Below are 19,637 nucleotides of genomic sequence, written 5' to 3' on the forward strand. Positions count from 1 at the left end.
AGTGTGAGACAGCTGCCTTGTGGGGACTGAGTGGTACTTGGTCCCACTTTGTGACATCAGATCCCCAGACTCCTGTTTCTGCAGCTGCATCTGAATGTGTCCATGCTCCTATTAGCGAAACATGAAGAGGTGGGGAGACTGCTGAACTCTTCCGATCCAAACTCCTGGATTTATAAAGCGGTGCCTAATAGTGACTATGCCAAAGCCTTTGACTGTGGATCACAATAAACTGTGGAAAATTCTGAAAGAGACAGCAATACCAGACCACCTGACCTGCCTCTTAAGAAATCTTTATGCAGGTCAGGAAGCAACAGTTAGAACTGGACATGGATCAACAGACTGGTTCCAAATATGAAAAGGAGTACGTCAAGGCTGTATATTGTCACCCTGCTTATTTAACTTCTATGCAGAGGACATCATGAGAATCGCTGGGCTGGAGGAAGCACAAGCTGGAATCAAGATTGCTGGGAGAAATATCAATAACCTCAGATATGCAGATGACACCACCCTTGTGGCAGAAAGGGAAGAAGAACTAAGAGCCTGTTGATGAAAGTGAAAGAGGAGAGTGAAAAAGTTGGCCTAAAGCTCAACATTCAGAAAACTAAGATCATGGCATCTGGTCCCATCACTTCATGGCAAATAGATGTGGAAACAGTAAGAGACTTAATTTTTTGGGGCTCCCAAATCTGTAGATGGTGATTGCAGCCATGAAATTAAAAGACGTTTACTCCTTGGAGGGAAAGTTATGACCAACCTAGACAGCATATTAAAAAGCAGAAACATTACTTTGCCAACAAAGGTCTGTGTAGTCAAGGTATGGTTTTTCCAGTAGTCATATATGGATGTGAGAGTTGGACTGTGAAGAAAGCTGACTGCCGAAGAATTGATGCTATTGAACAGTAGTGTCAGAGAAGACTCTTGAGAGCCCTTGGACTGCAAGGAGATCCAAACAGTCCATCCTAAAGGAGATCAGTCCTGGGTGTTCATTGGAAGGTCTGATGTTGAAGCTGAAACTCCAGTACTTTGGCCACCTGATGCGATGAGCTGACTCATGTGAAAAGACCCTGATGCTGGGAAAGATTGAGGGCAGGAGGAAAAGGGGACGACAGAGGATGAGATGGTTGGATGGCATCACCGACTCAGTGGACATGAGTTTGGGTGGGCTCCAAGAGTTGTTGTTGGACAGGGAGGCCTGGCATGCTGCACCTCATGGGGTCACAAAGAGTCGGGCACGACTGAGTGACTGAACTGAACTGAACTGAATAGTCATATCAGGTTGGAATATGCAACCTGTCAGCCTTGTATCTTTTCTGAAGAGAAGATATCATTATGTGTAGAGTGCAGACCTGTCGGTGTGGGAGGGAGGAGTGATCAGCTCTTGTGGGGGAAGTACAGGCAGCATTGATGTCAGTGTGAATGGATGTTGTGCTGTAGCTGCCACGAGAGAGCAAGTGGCTTGAGTTCACATTGCTAAAGATAGAATATGGAGGCTTCAACTGGTATTTGTTGTGTGCCAGATAGATGATGCTCTATTTTTGCATTTGTGAAACCTCAGTGAACTAACAACAGACACACTTTGTTGGCCTCGTGCCCTGTGTTTGGTGAAAGGGGGCAGAGTGAGCCTAATAAGTGAGGAAAGTGTCTGCCTAAGGATTGGCAAGTGCTTTGAGGAAAGGGACCGAGAGTATCAGTGTGTGGGTACAGGCAATGTGGCTGTTTTACTAGGGTGGTCAGTGTAGTCCTCGTTGAGGAGATGATATTTGAGTAAAGATGTGAAGGACATGAAAGAATGTCCACAAGGGTGTCTGGGGGAAGTTCTCTCCAGGCGAGGAGCCTCCAGTGCAAATGCACAAGGGCAGGAGAGTGTCTGTGTTCAAGGAAGAGCCAGGAGGCAGGTTTGGCTGGAGGAGCAAGGAATTGAGATGAGATCCAGTGTCTGGGCAGATCATGTGGGCCTCCAGCATATTAGAAGGTGTCTGATGTCTGTGAAAGATGTGGACTCATAAGATGGTTTGAAAGGAAGATGTCCTGGTGTGACTGCTCACAAGAAGCATCAGTCTCACTGCTGTGCAGAATCAGGAGGTGAAGGGTGAGCGATGCAGTAGAGGAGCCTGTAGGATTAGTGTGGTGTCCAGGGTGGAGATGCTGGTGCTCCCCTGGACCTTAGTTAAATCTAGACAGTCGGGAGTAGAGCCTGAGAGTCTGCATTTGTAATAAGGTTGGTGGTGATGCTGCTGGTCTTCAGATCACACTTTTAGTAGCAAGAATGTACGTAGACCAGGATTCCCACATGCTGTGTATTAACCTCACATACAGAGGTTTTTAAATAAGCAATCCCTTCATCTTGTCCTAATACTCTGAGAAGGTGGTTCTGGGGAGAGGCTGAGCAATTCGTAAGATGCCCCACAAGCAATTCTGATGATCAGCCAATTTGGGAACCCCTGAGGTATATGAAAGCGAGTGGCCAGAGAGGGATCTTAAATCCACATTTAAAACCATTTTTTTTTCTTCAGAAAGAAAAGGGAATACCTATATTGTCAATTATGTGGTGTGTTGTTGAGAAATAATGTGGTTCTTACTCCACATGAAGACTTAGGCAGTGGTTCACAGTTCAGCGTAATGAAATCCTTGCTCTCTGAAACTCTTCTCCAGGTTGAGTTCTCCTCACTCATTCTTGGAGCTAACAATGGGATCCAAATTAAATTAGACATACAGTACTATATATATATAGCTCCATGGGAACAGGATCCACAGTGTCCACTCCAGGCCAGGTCCCACAAAGGAACTTTCGCCCCTGCTGGGGCACAGTGTCACTGCTTACACAGTGAGCCCCTCGTGCTGGACGTGGACCCTGCGCTGAGGACGGCCATCACTGAGGCTCCCGACAACTGGAGGTGGTGTGACTCCCACTCTCGACACCCTTGTCAGATACATCCTGCATAGTTCCAGCTTCTCCATGTCACAACGGCCTGAGTAGAGTCTGACATGTGGTCACCTGAGTGGTGGGACCTCAGCATCATGCTGTGTGCTCTGGCAAGAATATTTGGGAAAGTGGGTTTTCTTCTTTAATGGAGGAAGGTGGTCTCTGCCTCCTACCAAGACTCTTTCAGTGTGGAATTCTCCTAATCTGGAAATGCTCCTCATCAGGTGTGGGGGAGAGAGGGATGGAAAAGAATGTCAAATGTCAATTGTTAGAGCAAAGATGTGGGACTGGAACTTGACCTGGTACATTGCAGGCACTCGGGTTTGGCTGAAAGACAAGTGACTAATAAATGACATCCAGGGTAGAGAGGTGCTTGCTTACTTGTTTTTTTTTGTTTTCTTTTCATTGGAGTGCAGTTGATTTACAATGCTCTGTCACTTTCTGCAGTACAATAAAATGAATCAGCTATAAATATATTCAGTCTTTTTTAGATTCTTTCCCCATATACGCCATTAGAGAATGTTGGGTAGAGTTCCCTGTGCTATGCAGTATCCACAGCACTTTGAAGTGGAGGGAGATCCTAGGAGGAAGGCTCTGCTCCAGATGCAGAAGAATCCAGACCAGGTGGGAGCATGTCAGAAGGGTCCAGGACGACATTTCCAGAAAAGGAAAAACTGATGGAATATCCAAAGTATCCACACTTCTTCAAAGAGTCATGCAAACAGAGCAATCACTAGAGCTGAATTCATGAGAGCTTCATAGAACATAATCAGCAAATACAAAGGCAATTGTTAACTCAGGGAGAACAAGAGGTTGTGCAGAAAGTGAGAGGTAATAGTTTACACGAGTGTGTCAGCTAAAATTGGCACTTGCTGAGGGCATCTGCCATCTGCCTCTCCAGAGATTGAATCCTGGGCTGCTATAGCTGTTTACCTTCGACACACCCTGAGGAAGTGCAGGGAGGAGAATGAAGTCCTTTGTGCCCCAGGGAAACAAGTGGAATGGGTCTTTAGAGAGATTATTTTTAAGAACTGATTTTGTGATCTCCGTTCCTGCATCATCTTCTTGTTCAGTCACTAAGTCGTGTCTGACTATTTGCGACCCTATGGACTACAGCATGCCAGGATTCCCTGTCCTTCGCTATCTCCCAGAGTTTGCTCAAGGTCATGTCCATTGGCTTCATGATGCTATCTAATCATCTCATCCTCTGTCCCCACCTTCTCTTTTTGCCTTCAATCTTTCCCAGCATCAGGGTCTTTTCCAATGAGTCGGCTCTTCTCTTCAGGTGGCCAAAGTATCGGAGTTTCAGCTTTAGCATCAGTCCTTCCCATGAGTATTCAGGGTTGATTTCCTTTAGGATTGACTGGTTTGATCTCCTTGCTGTCCAAGGAACTCTCAAGAGTCTTATCCAGAACCACAATTTGAAAGCATCAATTCTTTGGCCCTCAGGATTCTTCGTGGTCCAGCTCTCACATTTGTACATGACTACTGGAAAAACCGTAGCTATGACAATATGGATCTTTGTTGCCAAAGTGATGTCTCTGCGTTTTAATACACTGTCAAAGTTAGTCATACTTTCCCTTCCAATGAGCAAGCATCTTTTAATTTCATGACTGCAGTCTGTCTGTAGTGATTTTGGAGCCCAAGAAAATAAAATGTGTCACTGCTGCCAATTTTTCCCCTTCTATTTGCCTTGAAGTTATGGGACTGGATGCCATGATCTTAGTTTTTTAAATGTTGAGTTTTAAGCCAGCTTTTTCACTCTCCTCTTTCACACTCATCAAGAGGCTCTTTAGTTCTTCTTCACTTTCTGCCATTAAAGTGGTATCATCTCCTTATCTGAGGTTGCTGATATTTTCCTGGCAATCTTGATTCCAACTTGTGATTTATCCAGCCTGGCATTTTGCCTGATGTATTTTGCATATAAGTTAAATAAGCAGAGTGACAATCTACGGCCTTATTATACTCCTTTTCCAATTTTAAACCAGTCCGTAGTTCCGTGTATGGTTCTACCTGTTGCTTCTTGACCTGCATACAGGTTTTCAGGAGACAAGTAAGGTGGTCTGGTATTCCCATCTCTTTAAGATTATTCCACAGTTTGTTGTGATCCACACAGTGAAAATCTTTAAGCATAGTCAGTGAAGCAGAAGTAGATGTTTTTCTGAAATTCCCTTGCTTTCTCTGTGATCCAACAAATGCTGGCAATTTGATCTCTGGTTCCTCTGCCTTTTCTAAACCCAGCTTGTACATCTGGAAGTTCTCAGTTCACATACTGCTGATGCCTGCTACTGCTACTGCTAAGTCGCTTCAGTCGTGTCCGACTCTGTGCGACCCCATAGACGGCAGCCCACCAGGCTCTGCCGTCCCTGGGATTCTCCAGGCAAGAATACTGGAGTGGGTTGCCATTTCCTTCTCCAGTGCAAGAAAGGGAAAAGTGAAAGTGAAGTCGCTCAGTCGTGTCCGACTCTTAGCGACCCCATGGACTGCAGCCTACCAGGCTCCTCTGTCCATGGGATTTTCCAGGCAAGAGTACTGGAGTGGGGTGCCATTGCCTTCTCCTGATGCCTAGCTTGAAGAATTTTGAGCATAATTTTGCTAGCATGTGAAATGAGTACAATTGTTCGGTAGTTTAAACATTCTTTGGCATTGCCCTTCTTTGGGATTGGAATGAATACTGATCTTTTCCCATCCTTTGGTTCGCTTCACTACCTCATATGTAGAAAAGCATTAAATCCCTTCATGGTGAGATCAGCTCCTTGTGACTAGCAGAAAACCTTTGGAAGATAAGTACTTGATTGCACTGAACTTCCCCCTTCACCAAAATCATATACACTGACCTTCCCTCGCTACATTTTTGGAGCTGTTTCTCAGAGCTATCTGAGGTGCTGTCTCCCAGGCTGCAGTCCTCATTTTGCCCCAAATAAAACTTAACTCACAAGTCTGAAGTTGAGCATCTTTTTAGTTGACAAGTCTATTGCTCATGGAAAAGAAAAAGCTGAATGAACTAAGTATGATCAATATAAGAATAAGCTGGGAAACTGAAGGAATGGGAAGAGTGAAAGAAAGCAATGACTATTAACTATTGCATCAGCCACTGTGTGATGCGACAGACAGTGGCTGTGACAGAAAAATCAAGCAGCAGTTCTAATAAGGCATCGTGTTTAGAGATTTAGAAATAAAAGCCAAAAGAATCAGCTAAAAATTATTCAACGTGGTCGCCAATGGGAAAGCAGAAATTGAGAAGAATCAAGATTATAACAAGAGTCTGTATCATGAGAAATCATGCACAGATATTTGACTTCTTAATGTACAGTTATGCCTTTGATTAAATAATCACCCAAGAAAATGAATAAGGATGAAAGTTTATGCTTAATGAAAGCTGAGTACAACAAATGACACTTGAGAGTTTACTAAAATGCAAGAATACGCGAATGGAAACATGCATGCACAACTGCGTGAATGAGATTAACCTTGAATAAAACCATGAAAGAATATATCATCCCATTCAGATAAACAGATATGGAATGAGTTCTCTATTCCCATTACTCACTGTGCATCATGTGCACCAGGCAGGGGGAGAACGGGCCCTGACTAGGGACAACCCTTCGTCACCCTCTTGCGTCCAGTCAGGTCCTGCTGCAGAGAGTGCTCCTGTCATCTGTCTGGGGTCTGTGGGAGGTGCCCCTTAGAACACGCTGCCACAAATGCTTTACCTGGGTGGGGCTAAGGTTGTCCTGACCAAGGAGCACACCGCTCACCTGTGTGCCCCCACAGCAGAAGTCAGAACGACTGAGGGTCCGATGGAGAAGTCTCACCTGCCATCTGCCCTGTGGAAATCAGTCTGAGCTGATGGAGGGAGATGCTGCTGCTTGATTGATGCCTACACGTTCTGGCCTCCTTTACTCTCTTAGTTCAGGACACTCATCCTCAAGAGTCATGGCTCCCTAGAAGCAGACTGCCCCCTAGTCCTCCTAATCAGAAGCCCCCAAGCCCTGTCCTGTCCCCTCTCCCGACATCGCTCTTCAGCTCTGCTTCATCACATGAGGGTGACAACTGTTCAGGGGAGATTCCCCCCCAAGGATCAGCCACTGAACACTGGCCTCAGGTGTCCCACTGCATTATCCCCCAGCCCTTTATGCTGAACCTGTCAGACAATGGGAACTGGAGGGAGAGAGAGGTGGGGAATTATTAGAGCTTCCTCAAGGCTGAGATAAAACTCTCCTTTTCCCCAGAATCTTACACGCTCTCCCCTCCCAGGCACGTGAAACAAAATGCAATCCACATATGTATATTTAAAGAGCAATGACAACTTTTAATATGAAATTATACAGATGTTGCAGGCATGAAGTAATGCATATATGACTGTGACAAGGGTGAAGGGAACCTTAGATTTCCAGAAATCTGCTAGTAGTCATCTCAGGAGAAGCCACAATAAGGAAACTGGCAGATAAAGCTTATTGGTAATAATTTATTGTCCATGTGCCCTATTATAATATAAAATGCAAAAGTAATATTAGTTACTAGTGTCATGCAGATGCAACCACCTCAAATATATTAATGCTTTTAATCATCCCAGCTATGACTGGAAATAAACATTAGTTTTCTCATTTCATAGATGAAGAAATGGAGACCTCAAGAAGGAATGTGTTATATTGTGAATCAACTATCTTCAAAAATAATAACAATAAAGCAAAAAATACATCTATATGGAACCTAGAAAAATGGTACTGATGAACCTATTTACAGGGCAGGAATAGAGACGCAGACGTGGAGAATGGACTTGTGGGCCCAGTGAGGGAAGGAGAGGGTGGGACGAATTGAGAGAGTAGCATTGAAACATATACATTACCATGTGTAAAAAGCTAGTGGGAAGTTTTGGTATAACATAGGAAGCTCAACCTCATGCTCTGCGACCTAGAGGGGTGGGATGGAGAAGGTGGGAGGGAAGTTCCAGAGGGAGGAGATACATGTGTACTTGTGGCTGATTCACACTGCTGTATGGCAGAAACCAATACAACATTGTAATGCAAGTACTCTCCAATTAAAAATAAAATAAAAATAATTTTAAAATAATAAGATAAATAACGGAACACACATGAAAGAAAACGTGCTATTAAGACCAGAACTAGGAACTGAATTCAGGCCTCCTGGCTCCAGATTCTAAGCTTCCCCTGTTAAACTGATGGAGCTGGGGTCGGACATGAGGACTATCCTGGGTGTGTGAGGCCATTATGATCAGTTGGCTCCATCTAGCATTGATCCAGGGCTTGCAGGCTAATGGGCTCTGGAGAAAAAGAAAAACCAATAAATAACTGACCAGCTGGTTGCAGAAAATTGCTTTTTATTCCCTCAGAGATTCTCTTTCAGTTGCTCCAAGGTCAGATTCGGCCATCCTCTGAGGGAAGACACACCCATCCTTTTTTGCCTCCTTTTTCCCAGCTCTTGCTGGACTCCTCCTCTGATTCCATGAACATCATCACCTGTCCCTGCTGCCACCACCCTCCACAACAGGGACAAAAGTCCGCAGGAAGAAAGGAAAAGATACAGGAGTGAAAACTCAAGGCTCTCCTGCCTTAAAAGCAGACCCACCTCCTAATTGGTTTCCCCTTTCAGTTTAGTTTAGTCTCTCAGCCGTCTCTCACTCTTTGCGACCCCATGCACTGCACCACGCCAGGCTTCCCCGTCCATCACCAACTCCCAGAGCTTGCTCAAACTCATGTCCATCAAGTCGATGATGCCATCCAACCACCTCATCCTCTGTTGTCCCCTTCTCCTCCTGCCTTCAGTCTTTCTCAGCATCAGGGTCTTTTCCAGTGAGTCAGTTCTTTGCATCAGGTGGCCAAAGTGTTAGAGCTTCAGCTTCAGCATCAGTCCTTCCAATGAATATTCAGGACTGATTTCCTTTAGAATAGACTGCTTTGATCTCCTTGCAGTCCAAGGGACTCTCAAGAGTCTTCTCCAACACCACAGTTTAAAAGCATCAATTCTTTGGCGCTCAGCCTTCTTTATAGTCCAACTCTCACATCCATACATGACTACTGGAAGAACCACAGCTTTGACTAGATGGACCTTTGTCGAAAAGTAACATCTCTGCTTTTTAATATGTTATCTAGGTTGGTCATAGCTTTTCTTCCAGGAGCAAGCATCTTCTAATTTCACGGCTTCAGTCACCATCTGCAGTGATTTTGGAGCCCAAGAAAATAAAGTCTCTCACTGTTTCCATTGTTTTCCCATCTATTTGTCATGAAGCGATGGGACCAGATGCCATGATCTTAGTTTTCTGAATGTTGAGTTTTAAGCCAACTTTTCCACTCTCCTCTTTTATTTTTATCAAGATGCTCTTCAGTTCTTGGATTTCTGCCATAAGGGTGGTGTCATCTGTGTATCTGAGGTTATTGATATTTCTCCAGGCAATCTTGATTTCAGCTTGTGCTTCATTCAGCCTGGCATTTCACATGATGTACTCTGCATATTAGTTAAATAAGCAGGGTGAAAATATACAGCCTTGATGTACTCCATTCCCAATTTGGAGCCAGTCTATTGTTCCATGTCCAGTTCTAACTGTTGCTTCCTCACCTGCATATAGGTTTTGCAGAAGGTAGGTAAGGTGGTCTGGTATTCCCATCTCTTGAAGAATATTCCACAGTTTGTTGTGATCTACACTATCAAAGGCTTTTGTGTAATCAATAAAGCAGATTTTTTCTTGAACTCTCTTGCTTTTTCTATGATCCAACGGATATTGGCAATTTGATCTCTGATTCCTCTGCCTTTTCTAAATCCAGCTGAAACATCTGGAAGTTCTTGGTTCACGTACTGTTGAAGCCTAGCTTGGAGAATTTTGAGCATAATCTTGATAGTGTGTGAAATGAGTGCAATTGTGAGGTAGTTTGAAGATTCTTTGGCATTGCCCTTCTTTGGGATTGGAATGAAACGGACTTTTTCCAGTCTTATGGCCACTGCCGAGCTTTCCATATTTGTCAGCATATCGAGTGCAGCACTTTGACAGCATCATCTTTTAGGATTTGAAATAGCTCAACTGGAGCTCCATCAGTGCCACTAGCTTTGTTCATAGTGATGCTTCCTGAGGCTTACTTGACTTCACCCTCCAGGATGTCTGGCTCTAGGTCAGTGATCACACCATCGTGGTTAGATGGGTCTTTAAGATCTGTTTTGTAGAGTTCTTCAGTATATTCTTTTTTTTTTTTTAACTTTACAATATTGTATCTTCAGTATATTCTTGACACTTCTTCTTAATAATCTTTTCATTAATGTTATTAATGAGATTTAATATTAATGAATCTTACACTCTTTTTTAGAATTATTTTGGGTCAATCTGAACGTCAGCTTCCTCATTTTGAGATATAACATTTAATGACATAAATGCTCTAACCGTTTTTAATGCTTCCTTCAGAAATGTTGCATTTGCAATTCTTTCCCTTAGAACAATCTTTCTGGATTACCTGGTAGCTAGTGTCTTACCATCATTTTAGACTTTATTGACTGCTAATACTTAATACAGGTCGCTCTCCTGTTTCCCTGGTTTGCTATTTCATAGTATCAAATACTATCAATACTTAAAAAAAAAAAAAACTGGTGTGAATATTGGCCTTTCAAGTTTTTCATGGCTAAGCAAAATTCAGAAAATGGTGTTCTAATCTTAATATATGACTTGCACAAATACTGCTCTGTTGTTTTCCCTACTGTAAAAATAAGCTGCTTCTTTTAGGAAAATAATAGACTTACAGTCGTATCTCAGAATGCTAATAAATGGTTACTTTTCTTAAAAAGAACTATCTTCTATGATGACATGGGAAGTATACATCAAGCATTTGTGCTACATTCTAAAGTTCTATGTTCCAAGGAAAATCATTTGTATGAGCTAAACTACCCTCTTTTTCATGGAATGCAATTTTTTATTTGAAAGAAGGAAAGACACTGGAAGATCTATAAAACTTAGTGAAACAGTGAATTATTTTTAAAAAATCTTACATTAGGACAAGTGACATCCAGTGTGCAAAATAGGCTTATGGATTATAATGGAACAGAATAAGAAATAGTGATATTGTTTCAGGTCCACTGAGAAAATAACCTTTAAGAAACTATCACTTGTGTAGTTTTAGTTTTGTATCAAAGATAAACATCCAAAAATAACAGGAAAAATTATTATAAATATTACTCCTACATATGTATGGTGCTTTTTATTTTCATAGATTTCAATCAAAATAATGGATTCAATGCAAAAGCTCACATAAAATCCAGTGAGACAGACGAGGAAAAGACTTGCAAAAATATAATATGAAAAAACGTCCACTGTTCTCACTATAGAGTTTATTTGGAGAAACAGTTACTTTTTATATAAAAATCATGGGTTATTAATATTATCCTAAATAAATTAGTTGAAAATGTTTAAACTGTTATTTCTACAACGGAAAATATCGATAGAAGTAACCACATAAACAAAATTATCCTTGGGGTCCTCACTAATTTTTAGGACTGTATAAATATCCTGACCAAAATGCTCTGAAAATATCTGACTACACAGTCGCTGGGCCAGGACTCGGGGACAGTGTGACTGCAGAGTTCTCGGTGCAGGAGAGGAGGGATCAGGGCAAAGTCCCAGGTATCGGATCTGGTTCCCAGGATCTTAGGTTCTCAGAGTCAAGGGCCTTGTTTGGGGAGCGGACTGTCTGTGTTGGGGATCCCTAGTCTCCTCGAGTTTCCCTTTCTCTTCTCAAACTGTGTTGTGCCTCTCTGCCCGGACACTCGTGTCGCGGCCCTAATTCTCACTCCCATTGGGTGTCTGGTTTCTAGAAGCCAATCAGCGGCCCCGCGGTTCCAGGTTATAAAGTCTCCACCGATACCCCACCCCCACCCTCCGCGGGGACACAGTTTCTCCCCAGACCCGGAGGATAGGTTTCATGAGGCCGAGAACCCTCCTCCTGCTGCTCTCGGGGGTCCTGGTCCTGACCGAGACCCGGGCGGGTGAGTGCGGGGTCGGGAGGGAACGTCCTCTGCGGGAAGGGGCGAGGGGACTGCCCGGGGTGGGTGGGGGGCAGGACCCCCAGAGAAGGAGCCACCCCGCCGCCCTTGCCCAGACCCGTCCTCTCACACCTGGTCCCGTCCTGTCCCTCCCCTGCTTCCCGCCCCCATTTCTCTCCCCCAAGAAGTCCCGGTCCTTCTCCGATCTTTTCGGTCTCACGTGCCCCTAGACCCTCCCCACTCCCGGGCCCATGACCTCTGCGCGGGGACCCGCCCCGGGAGGAACGTCGGGCCGGTCTCATCCCTCCCCGCCCCCAGGCTCCCACTCTCTGAGGTATTTAACCACCGGAGTGTCCCGGCCCGGCCTCGGGGAGCCGCGTTTCTTTGCCGTCGGCTACGTGGACGACACGCAGGTCGCGCGGTTAGACAGCGACGCCCCGAATCCGAGAATGGAGCCGGGAGCGCCGTGGATGGACCCAGAATACTGGGAAGAGCTGACACGACATGTCGAGGAACGTCAACAGAGATCCCGACATTGCTTGAACAAACTGCGTGGCGACTACAACCAGAGTGACGCCGGTGAGCGACGCGGGCCCGGGTCCAGGTCACGACCCCTACCCCCAGGGACTGGCTGGGGTCCGAATCTCTGGGTCCGAGGGTCACCCCGACATTGCAGGACACTCACCGACCCCCGACTCGGGAGGAGCCGGGGGAAGTGGGGGGCGGAGACTTGACCCGGTTTTATTTTCAGTTTGGGTTTAATCACCGCGAATGGTCGGGGCGGGTCAGGGTCTCATACCTACCAGTGGATGTTTGGCTGCGACGTGGGGCCCGACGGCCGCCTCCTCCGCGGGTTCTGGCACACCGCTTACGACGGCAGAGATTACATCACCCTGAACCGAGACCTGCGCTCCTGGACCGCGGGGGACGCGACCGCTGAGATCGAAAAGCTCAAGTGGCAAACCTCCGGTGAGGCAGAGTTCGAAGGGAACTCCGTGGAGGTCAAGTGTGTGGAGTGGCTCCGCAGACACCTGGAGAACGGGAAGGACACGCTGCTGCGCGCAGGTATGAGGGGCACCGGACTCCCTGATTTCCTCTCAGGCTGGAGCCGGCTTTCCCCCAGGAGAGGAAAATGGGGTCCTTCTGGGAACACCGCCCCAACTTCTTGTCTGGAGAGCGGGGAATCCCCCCAGGTTTTCATATTCTGTACAAGACAGTGACACACCAGTGGCCCCACTTCTCTGAGGGACAGTTAAAGCATTCAGTGTTTTTGGAGAAGAAGCAGAAAAGCATCCCTGAAATAACTGGTCAGCAGTGCCCTTTGACCCTGACTGCCATCTTGTGAACTATGACTTTCTCTCTCAAGGCCTGTTCTCACCCTGAGAACATCTTAGGAGGCCAGACTCCAGCTTTTCTGAACCATTCAGCCTCCACCCAATCAGGACCATTACTCTGTATTTTCCCCTTACATGGAGTCTTCTACCTTGGCACTCACCCTGACTCCAGAACTTTCTAAGGACTAGGAGTTTTTCCCAGACCCCAGAGTCCAGGCTGGTGTCTGGTGTTTGTGCTGCTGCTTTTCAAACCCATTATCTCGTCCATTCTCAGTATGGTTGTGGTACTGCTTCAGTGGCCCATGGAGTGTGAATTTTCTGATTCTTCCTCTTCAGACCCTCCAAAGACACATGTGGCCCATCACCGCATCTCTGACCATGAGGTCACCCTGAGGTGCTGGGCCCTGGGCTTCTACCCTAAAGAGATCACACTGACCTGGCAGCGTGACGGGGAGGACCAAACCCAGGACATGGATCTTGTGGAGACCAGGCCTTCAGGGGATGGAACCTTCCAGAAGTGGGCAGCCCTGGTGGTGCCTACTGGAGAGGAGCAGAGATACACATGCCATGTGCAGCACGAGGGGCTTCAGGAGCCCCTCACCCTGAGATGGGGTAAGGAGGGGGTAGGAATGGAACTTCCTCTCAGATGAAGCAGGAGCCCTTTTGGACACGTTCAGCCAGGTCAGGACTGAAACCTGAAGTCTGGGTCCCTTCCCTTTCCTCCACAGAACCTCCTCAGCCCTCCATCTCCATCATGGGCATCATTGTTGGCCTGGTTCTCCTCATGGTCACTGGAGCTGTGGTGACTGGCGGTGTGATTTGGAGGAAGAAGCACTCAGGTAGGGAAGGGAGGGAGGGATCGGAGTTTTCTTGTCTCACTGGGCAGGTTTCTGGCCCAGGTGGAAGTTTGCCTGCCTCGTTACTGGAACGTACCCTCCACACACATGTGGAATCTGAGCTGATACTAAGACTGACCCTTTTGTAAAGTACATGTGAAAATGAAAGACAAGTTTTTCATCTTCATAATTCCAGTTCGGGGCCTGTTTCTCAGCATTTGAAGGTCAGAAGGGAATGTCCCTGCTGAGGACAGACCTCCAGGAGGGCAGGTGGTCCAGTCCCTCCACATCTCCTTCTTTCATGTCCCTGAGCCTGTCCTGAATTTTTGGTCACAGTTCTGAGAAGTTCTTTGTCATCCAGGACTAGGGAGTTCCTCTAGGATCTCATGACTCAGTCTGCTCCATGGTCTTTCACGTGATACTTTCTTCTCACAGGTGAAAAAGGAGGGAGCTACACCCAGACTGCTAGTAAGTACAGAGGGGGTGTGATTCCTGAGACCCTTGTGAGGGTGCAGACAGGGGCGCATGGGGGACTCACGCTCCTCAAAGTGCCTTCTCCAGTTTCTCTCCTGTCGGTTCTCACCACGTCCTGGTCTTGTTCTCCTCCAGGCAGTGACAGTACCGAGGGCTCTGATGTGTCTCTCACAGTTACTAAAGGTGAGACTCTGGAGGGTCTAGATTGGGGGAGGAGTTGAAGCAGAGGGGACACACTGGGTGGTGGGGATCTTTGAGTGGGACATGTGAGCATGTGGGGGGCTGTGGAGAATGTCAGCCCTTACATGACTGACCTGAACTGGTTCCTGCTTCTTTTCTCTCACAGTGTGAGACAGCTGCCTTGTGGGGACTGAGTGGTGCTCGGTCCCACTTTGTGACGTCAGATCCCCAGACTCCTGTTTCTGCAGCTGCATCTGAATGGGTCTGTGCTCCTATTAGCGTAACATGAAGAGGTGGGGAGACTGCCGACCTCTTCCAACCCAAACTCCTGGATTTGTCAAAGAGGTGACAAAGTCCTAATAGACGACCGCATGTCTCAAAAGGAGGTTAAGATTCTGCTTGGCCTCCACAGAGAACTCGGTCCTGAGAAGAGAAGAAAAGACCGTGTGAGTCACTGCCCGGAGCCTGGGCATGGAGCCCAGGACACCCAGCTTTGTGTCCCCAGCTCTTCACTTTTCTACCCACCTGCCTTCTTTCTTAAAAATTTAAATGAAGTTCTGACTATGATGTATATATAACACATAATATAATAAAATAAATATTCACTGTAAAATAAGTTACAAAGTGTTGAAAGTGATAAAGGACAAAATTAAAAGAACTGTAATCGTCACACAGGAGATATTTGGTTGCATTTACTTCGAGTTTATTTTCATCTTCTGGCTGCTGCCCAGGTGCTGGAACCATCTCTGTCTAAGCTGTTGAGCTCAGATCTCACTGGCCCCCACCCTGCACTCTCCAGAAGCCACTTCATGAGTCAGCTCACTTCCTCCTCCCTCCTCAGAGCCCTCTACTACTTCCTTCCCCACTCTTTATTCTTTTGTTTTTTTAAATATATATATATTTGTTTGGCTGCTTTGGGTCTTAGTTGCAGCACGAGGGAGCTTCCTTGCTCCTTTACCATACATGGATTGTGGCACATGGGGTCCAGAGCAGGCGAACTTCAATAGTTATAGCGTGCTAGCTTAGTTGCTCTGTGGCCTGTGGGATCTTATAACCTTAAGGTGATATACCATGGTCTGCTTAGATAATGAAACTTTTTGTGCATGCTACATTTTAAGGCTGTATCTAAGACCCACATAGACAAACCCACTATATTCATGTAAAGGCTGTATTTTAATATGCATCAATCTATGGATCACACAATAACTTTTGGGAGGAAGAGAGTGAAAGTTAAGGACATTCTAGACATGCACTATCCATATGCTGGCTACTAGTCACATACGGCTATTTGAATTAAATAAAATTAAAACAGACACAGACTCACAGATACAGAGAACAGACTTGTGGTTGCCAAGAGGGAGAGCCTGGGGGAGGGAGCTGGGGGAAGGATGGCCTAGGGCTGCAAACTATTACAAAAAGAATGGATAAACAGGGGACTTCCCTGGTGATCCAGTGGTTAAGAATCCGTCTTGCAATACTGGGTACAGGGTTCAACCTCTGGTTGGGGCACTGAGATCCCACACGCCTCAGAGGAACTGAACCCGCATACCACAATGAAAAAGATCCCACGTGACACAGTGAACATCCTGTGTGCTGCAACTAAGACCCAACGCAGCCAAGTAAATAAATGTTTTTTAAAAAACAATAGAATGGATAAACAATAATAGCACAGGGAACCCTATTCAACATCCTGAGATAAATCATAATAGAAAAGAATATAGAAAAGAACCTATAAATGTGTGTAACTGAGTCACTTTGCTGTACCGCAGAAAGTAACACAACATTGTAAATCAACAAGACTTCAACAAAATAAATAAAAATATTTGAACAATTAATTCATTAAGTAAAATAAAAGTACTCATCACAACAGTCATGTTTGAGGTGCTGAAATAGCCACATGCAGCTAGTGGCTCCCTGGGCGGGCAGCACAGATATAGAACAATTCCTTCATCACAGAACGTTCTGTTGGACAGGACTGCCCTTCATGCTTTGTGAGCCTCAAGTCAGATGCATTAGACCATGTGAGGTGAAAGAGTCACTATCATTTCTGTTAGACACTACGTCAGATTTCTGTCTGGGATATGAATACATAGTAAGTTGGTGTGAAATAAAACCAAAATTAGTTATAAGTGCAGATGGTGCCTTCAGGCACGAACTGTTCCAATCCCAAAGGGGAAACCGCTGTCCCCCTCTTCCTTTCCCAGACTGAGGACACTCTATGGCATCACTTTCTAGAGGGTGAGTTCTCTTCCAGAGCAGCCAAGGGGCAAGGCCCTCAGCTGAGTTTGTGGAGGCAGGAAATCCAGTTCAGGGAGAAGGATCCTCTGAAATGAAGAGGAGGCAAAGGCAGGGATCAGTTGGGAGACTCCCTGATTTATTCAAAACAGCAGTTCTCAGAGTGTGGTCTGTGGAATCCTTGACATCGCTGAGACCCTTTTATGAGATCCATGGGGTGCAACCTACTTTCATAGTATTACTAAGATATTATGTGACTTTTCACTATGTTGACATTTACTTTGAGGTAAAACTTCACAATAATGGAGACTAGGGTAGCAAACTGCAACAGTAATTATTTTCACCACAACTTTCTTGCAGGGAAAAAAAGTTTGCTTCAAAATATGCTGACTGACACATTAAAAATTCTTATTTTTTATTGATAAATAATAGCGGAAAAGAATATGAAAAAGAATATGTGTATCTATATACACATATAACTGAATCACTATGCTGTACAGCACAAATTAACACAATATTATAAAACAACTATAATTCAGTAAAATAAATTCTGTAAATATTAATAAATAAATGAAAATTCTTATTTTTAAATCCACATTTTTACAAAAAAGTTATTTCTTTTTTTTTAATGTTCTTGACTTTATTGATGTTTCTCTATTTCCCAAGGCACCAGTTTGAAAAAGCAGTTATTTCTTTATTTAGGCTGTGCCAGGTCTTAGCTGTTGGATGTGGGTTCTTTAGCTGCAGCATATGGGGTCTTCAGTTGGCATATGGGATCTTTAGTTGCAACATGTGAGATCTAGTTCCCCAACCAAGGTTCAGACTCTGGCCCACTGCCTTGGGAGCTCAGAGTCTTAGCCACTGGACCACCAGGGAAGTTCTTCAAACCCACATTGTAAAAGTATCTCCTGTAGCCACTGAGGTGCTGGAGCTCCTGGAAGCCCCTCATCCTGAGGAAAGGGAAGTTGGAGACTGAGATGGTCCCCAAAATGTGACACTCAAGGCAGAGGAGCAGGGCAGAGATAAAGATGAAACCATCCCTCTTCAAATAGTCTAGAGACACTCACCAGAGGATATCCGGAGTCCACCCCCAAACTGGTGCCAGCATGAGCCCTTTGAGCCCCTCCTGCTTCTCAGGATTCCCAGGTGCTTAGACCTCAGCCCCACCAGCATCCTTCAGCAGGAGGAGCTAGAAAGTGGAGAAATGCATGTGAGAGGTCGTGATGGGCCAGATCTGAAAGGATACACACAAGGTCCTCTCCTGCTCCACTGGCAGCGACATGGCCCTGTGACCACAAAGGAGGCTGGGAAGTCTTCCCTATGTGTCCCCAGGAGGGTAGAACAATTAAAGTTGTCAGCAACAGTGAGTATTCATTTCAATTTATTTAGCTTTCAAATGTTTAGTGACTGTTTACCACACACCAAGCTCTGTGCAAAGAACGGCCTGAGAATTGATTGAGCAGCATCTTGGTCGGAGAGAAGCTCTGAATCCACAGAAGCAGAGAAGACATGATGGGAAGTGCCTGCCATCCCAGGAGAAAAGGAAAAGAGAACGTCTTCTGGAAGTTCATACAGTGATTCTAGATTGGAAGGTGCTTGGAGATTATAAGATTTGGACTCTACTTTCAGAAAAGAACAGGATACCAGTGGGAGAAGCTGGAACAAGAGCTTGGAAGCAGGACCTTTAATTACAAGGTGTCATAAGAAATAGTATCATATTGAATTCATTAAATTTGTACACTCTAAAGTTATGAATGGTTGGAACAATTACTCATATTAAGTAAAGAAGAGTCAAGTAAGATAAGGTAATCCAATTTTTTAGAAAGCTATATAAACCCAGATGAAATCATACAGATATGTTGAGTGATATAGTTCTCTATTTTCTAAAGTATTTTCTTGTTAATATAAACAGAAAAGTGCCTAAACTGCTTTGCTTGGATAGACTAACTTCTCCCCAACAGACACACAGAGCTGTGGTGTAGACAAGTGAACCCAGCGCATTCCCACCCTCTCTCTGCATGACCCGTGAGGCAGAGACCTCCTCTCTAGTCTCTCCTGTGGACCCAGCGCCTGACTCAGGGGCTCAGTCAACACTCTCTGAAACACTACACTTGGGAAGTTGCCTCTTGTGTCCTAGTCAAGACAATGACTTCCTCTAGAAGGCACCCCCAAACACTGAATCTTGCAAAACTTGGTTTGCTCTAACAGCAGGACTGTGAAGGTGGCAAGTTGGAATATGGGCTTCCATATTTGTCAAGGAGCCCTGCAGCACTCATGCCATTCCTCACTTTACCACTGCTGCTAAGTCGCTTCAGTCGTGTCCGACTCTGTGCGACCCCATAGACGGCAGCCCACCAGGCTCTGCCATCCCTAGGATTCTCCAGGCAAGAATACTGGAGTGGGTTGCCATTTCCTTCTCCAGTGCATGAAAGGGAAAAGTGAAAGTAAAGTCGCTCAGTCGTGTCCGACTCTTAGCGACCCCATGGACCGTAGCCTACCAGGCTCCTCCGTCCATGGGATTTTCCAGACAAGAGTACTGGAGTGGGGTGCCATTGCCTTCTCCACTTTACCACTAGAGGGCGGTTGTTACTGCTTACAAGGAACACACTGCCCCATTCCCGAGCTGTCTTCTCCAAATTAGGCTTAGTCAGAACATGTTTTATAAACATAGAGGAT

At 45.4% G+C, this 19,637-nt stretch overlaps 2 protein-coding genes across 7 annotated transcripts in view; both read left to right on the top strand.

The window, feature by feature from the left end:
• The window catches only part of LOC145518361 (BOLA class I histocompatibility antigen, alpha chain BL3-7-like), a 68,375-nt gene extending 64,978 nt beyond the window's left edge, over positions 1-3,397 (top strand). For all 4 annotated transcript variants that reach the window (XM_081522656.1, XM_081522649.1, XM_081522652.1 and 1 more), the window contains one exon: positions 3-3,397. In XM_081522656.1, coding sequence (XP_081378782.1) covers positions 3-7 — 5 coding nt within the window. In that variant the 3' untranslated portion in view covers positions 8-3,397. The remainder of the gene's footprint in view (positions 1-2) is intronic.
• An 8,396-nt stretch (positions 3,398-11,793) lies between these two features.
• Positions 11,794-15,396, top strand: LOC145518369 (BOLA class I histocompatibility antigen, alpha chain BL3-7-like). 3 transcript variants are annotated; one of them, XM_081522698.1, is made up of 8 exons: positions 11,794-11,905; positions 12,221-12,481; positions 12,692-12,967; positions 13,573-13,848; positions 13,965-14,075; positions 14,508-14,540; positions 14,682-14,729; positions 14,893-15,396. In XM_081522698.1, the coding sequence occupies exons 1-8, from the start codon at positions 11,842-11,844 to the stop codon at positions 14,895-14,897; spliced, it is 1,074 nt and encodes a 357-aa protein (XP_081378824.1). In that variant the 5' UTR covers positions 11,794-11,841; the 3' UTR covers positions 14,898-15,396. The 3 variants fall into 3 exon arrangements, with proteins under 3 accessions (XP_081378824.1, XP_081378825.1, XP_081378826.1); XM_081522699.1 differs by lacking the exon at positions 14,508-14,540; XM_081522700.1 differs by lacking the exon at positions 13,573-13,848.
• Positions 15,397-19,637: the final 4,241 nt, after the last annotated feature.

This window comes from Giraffa tippelskirchi, chromosome 8 (genome assembly GCF_054371585.1).
Source record: "Giraffa tippelskirchi isolate mGirTip1 chromosome 8, T2T-mGirTip1v1.2.pri, whole genome shotgun sequence".
NCBI lineage: Eukaryota > Metazoa > Chordata > Mammalia > Artiodactyla > Giraffidae > Giraffa > Giraffa tippelskirchi.

Excerpts from the sequence above, each read along its gene's own strand:
- LOC145518369 (XM_081522698.1), top strand. The coding sequence starts at position 11,842 with ATGAGGCCGAGAACCCTCCTCCTGCTGCTCTCGGGGGTCCTGGTCCTG. Across the intron at positions 13,849-13,964 it reads GCCCCTCACCCTGAGATGGG|AACCTCCTCAGCCCTCCATC; the intron begins GTAAGGAGGGGG and ends TTTCCTCCACAG. Across the intron at positions 14,541-14,681 it reads GAGCTACACCCAGACTGCTA|GCAGTGACAGTACCGAGGGC; the intron begins GTAAGTACAGAG and ends GTTCTCCTCCAG.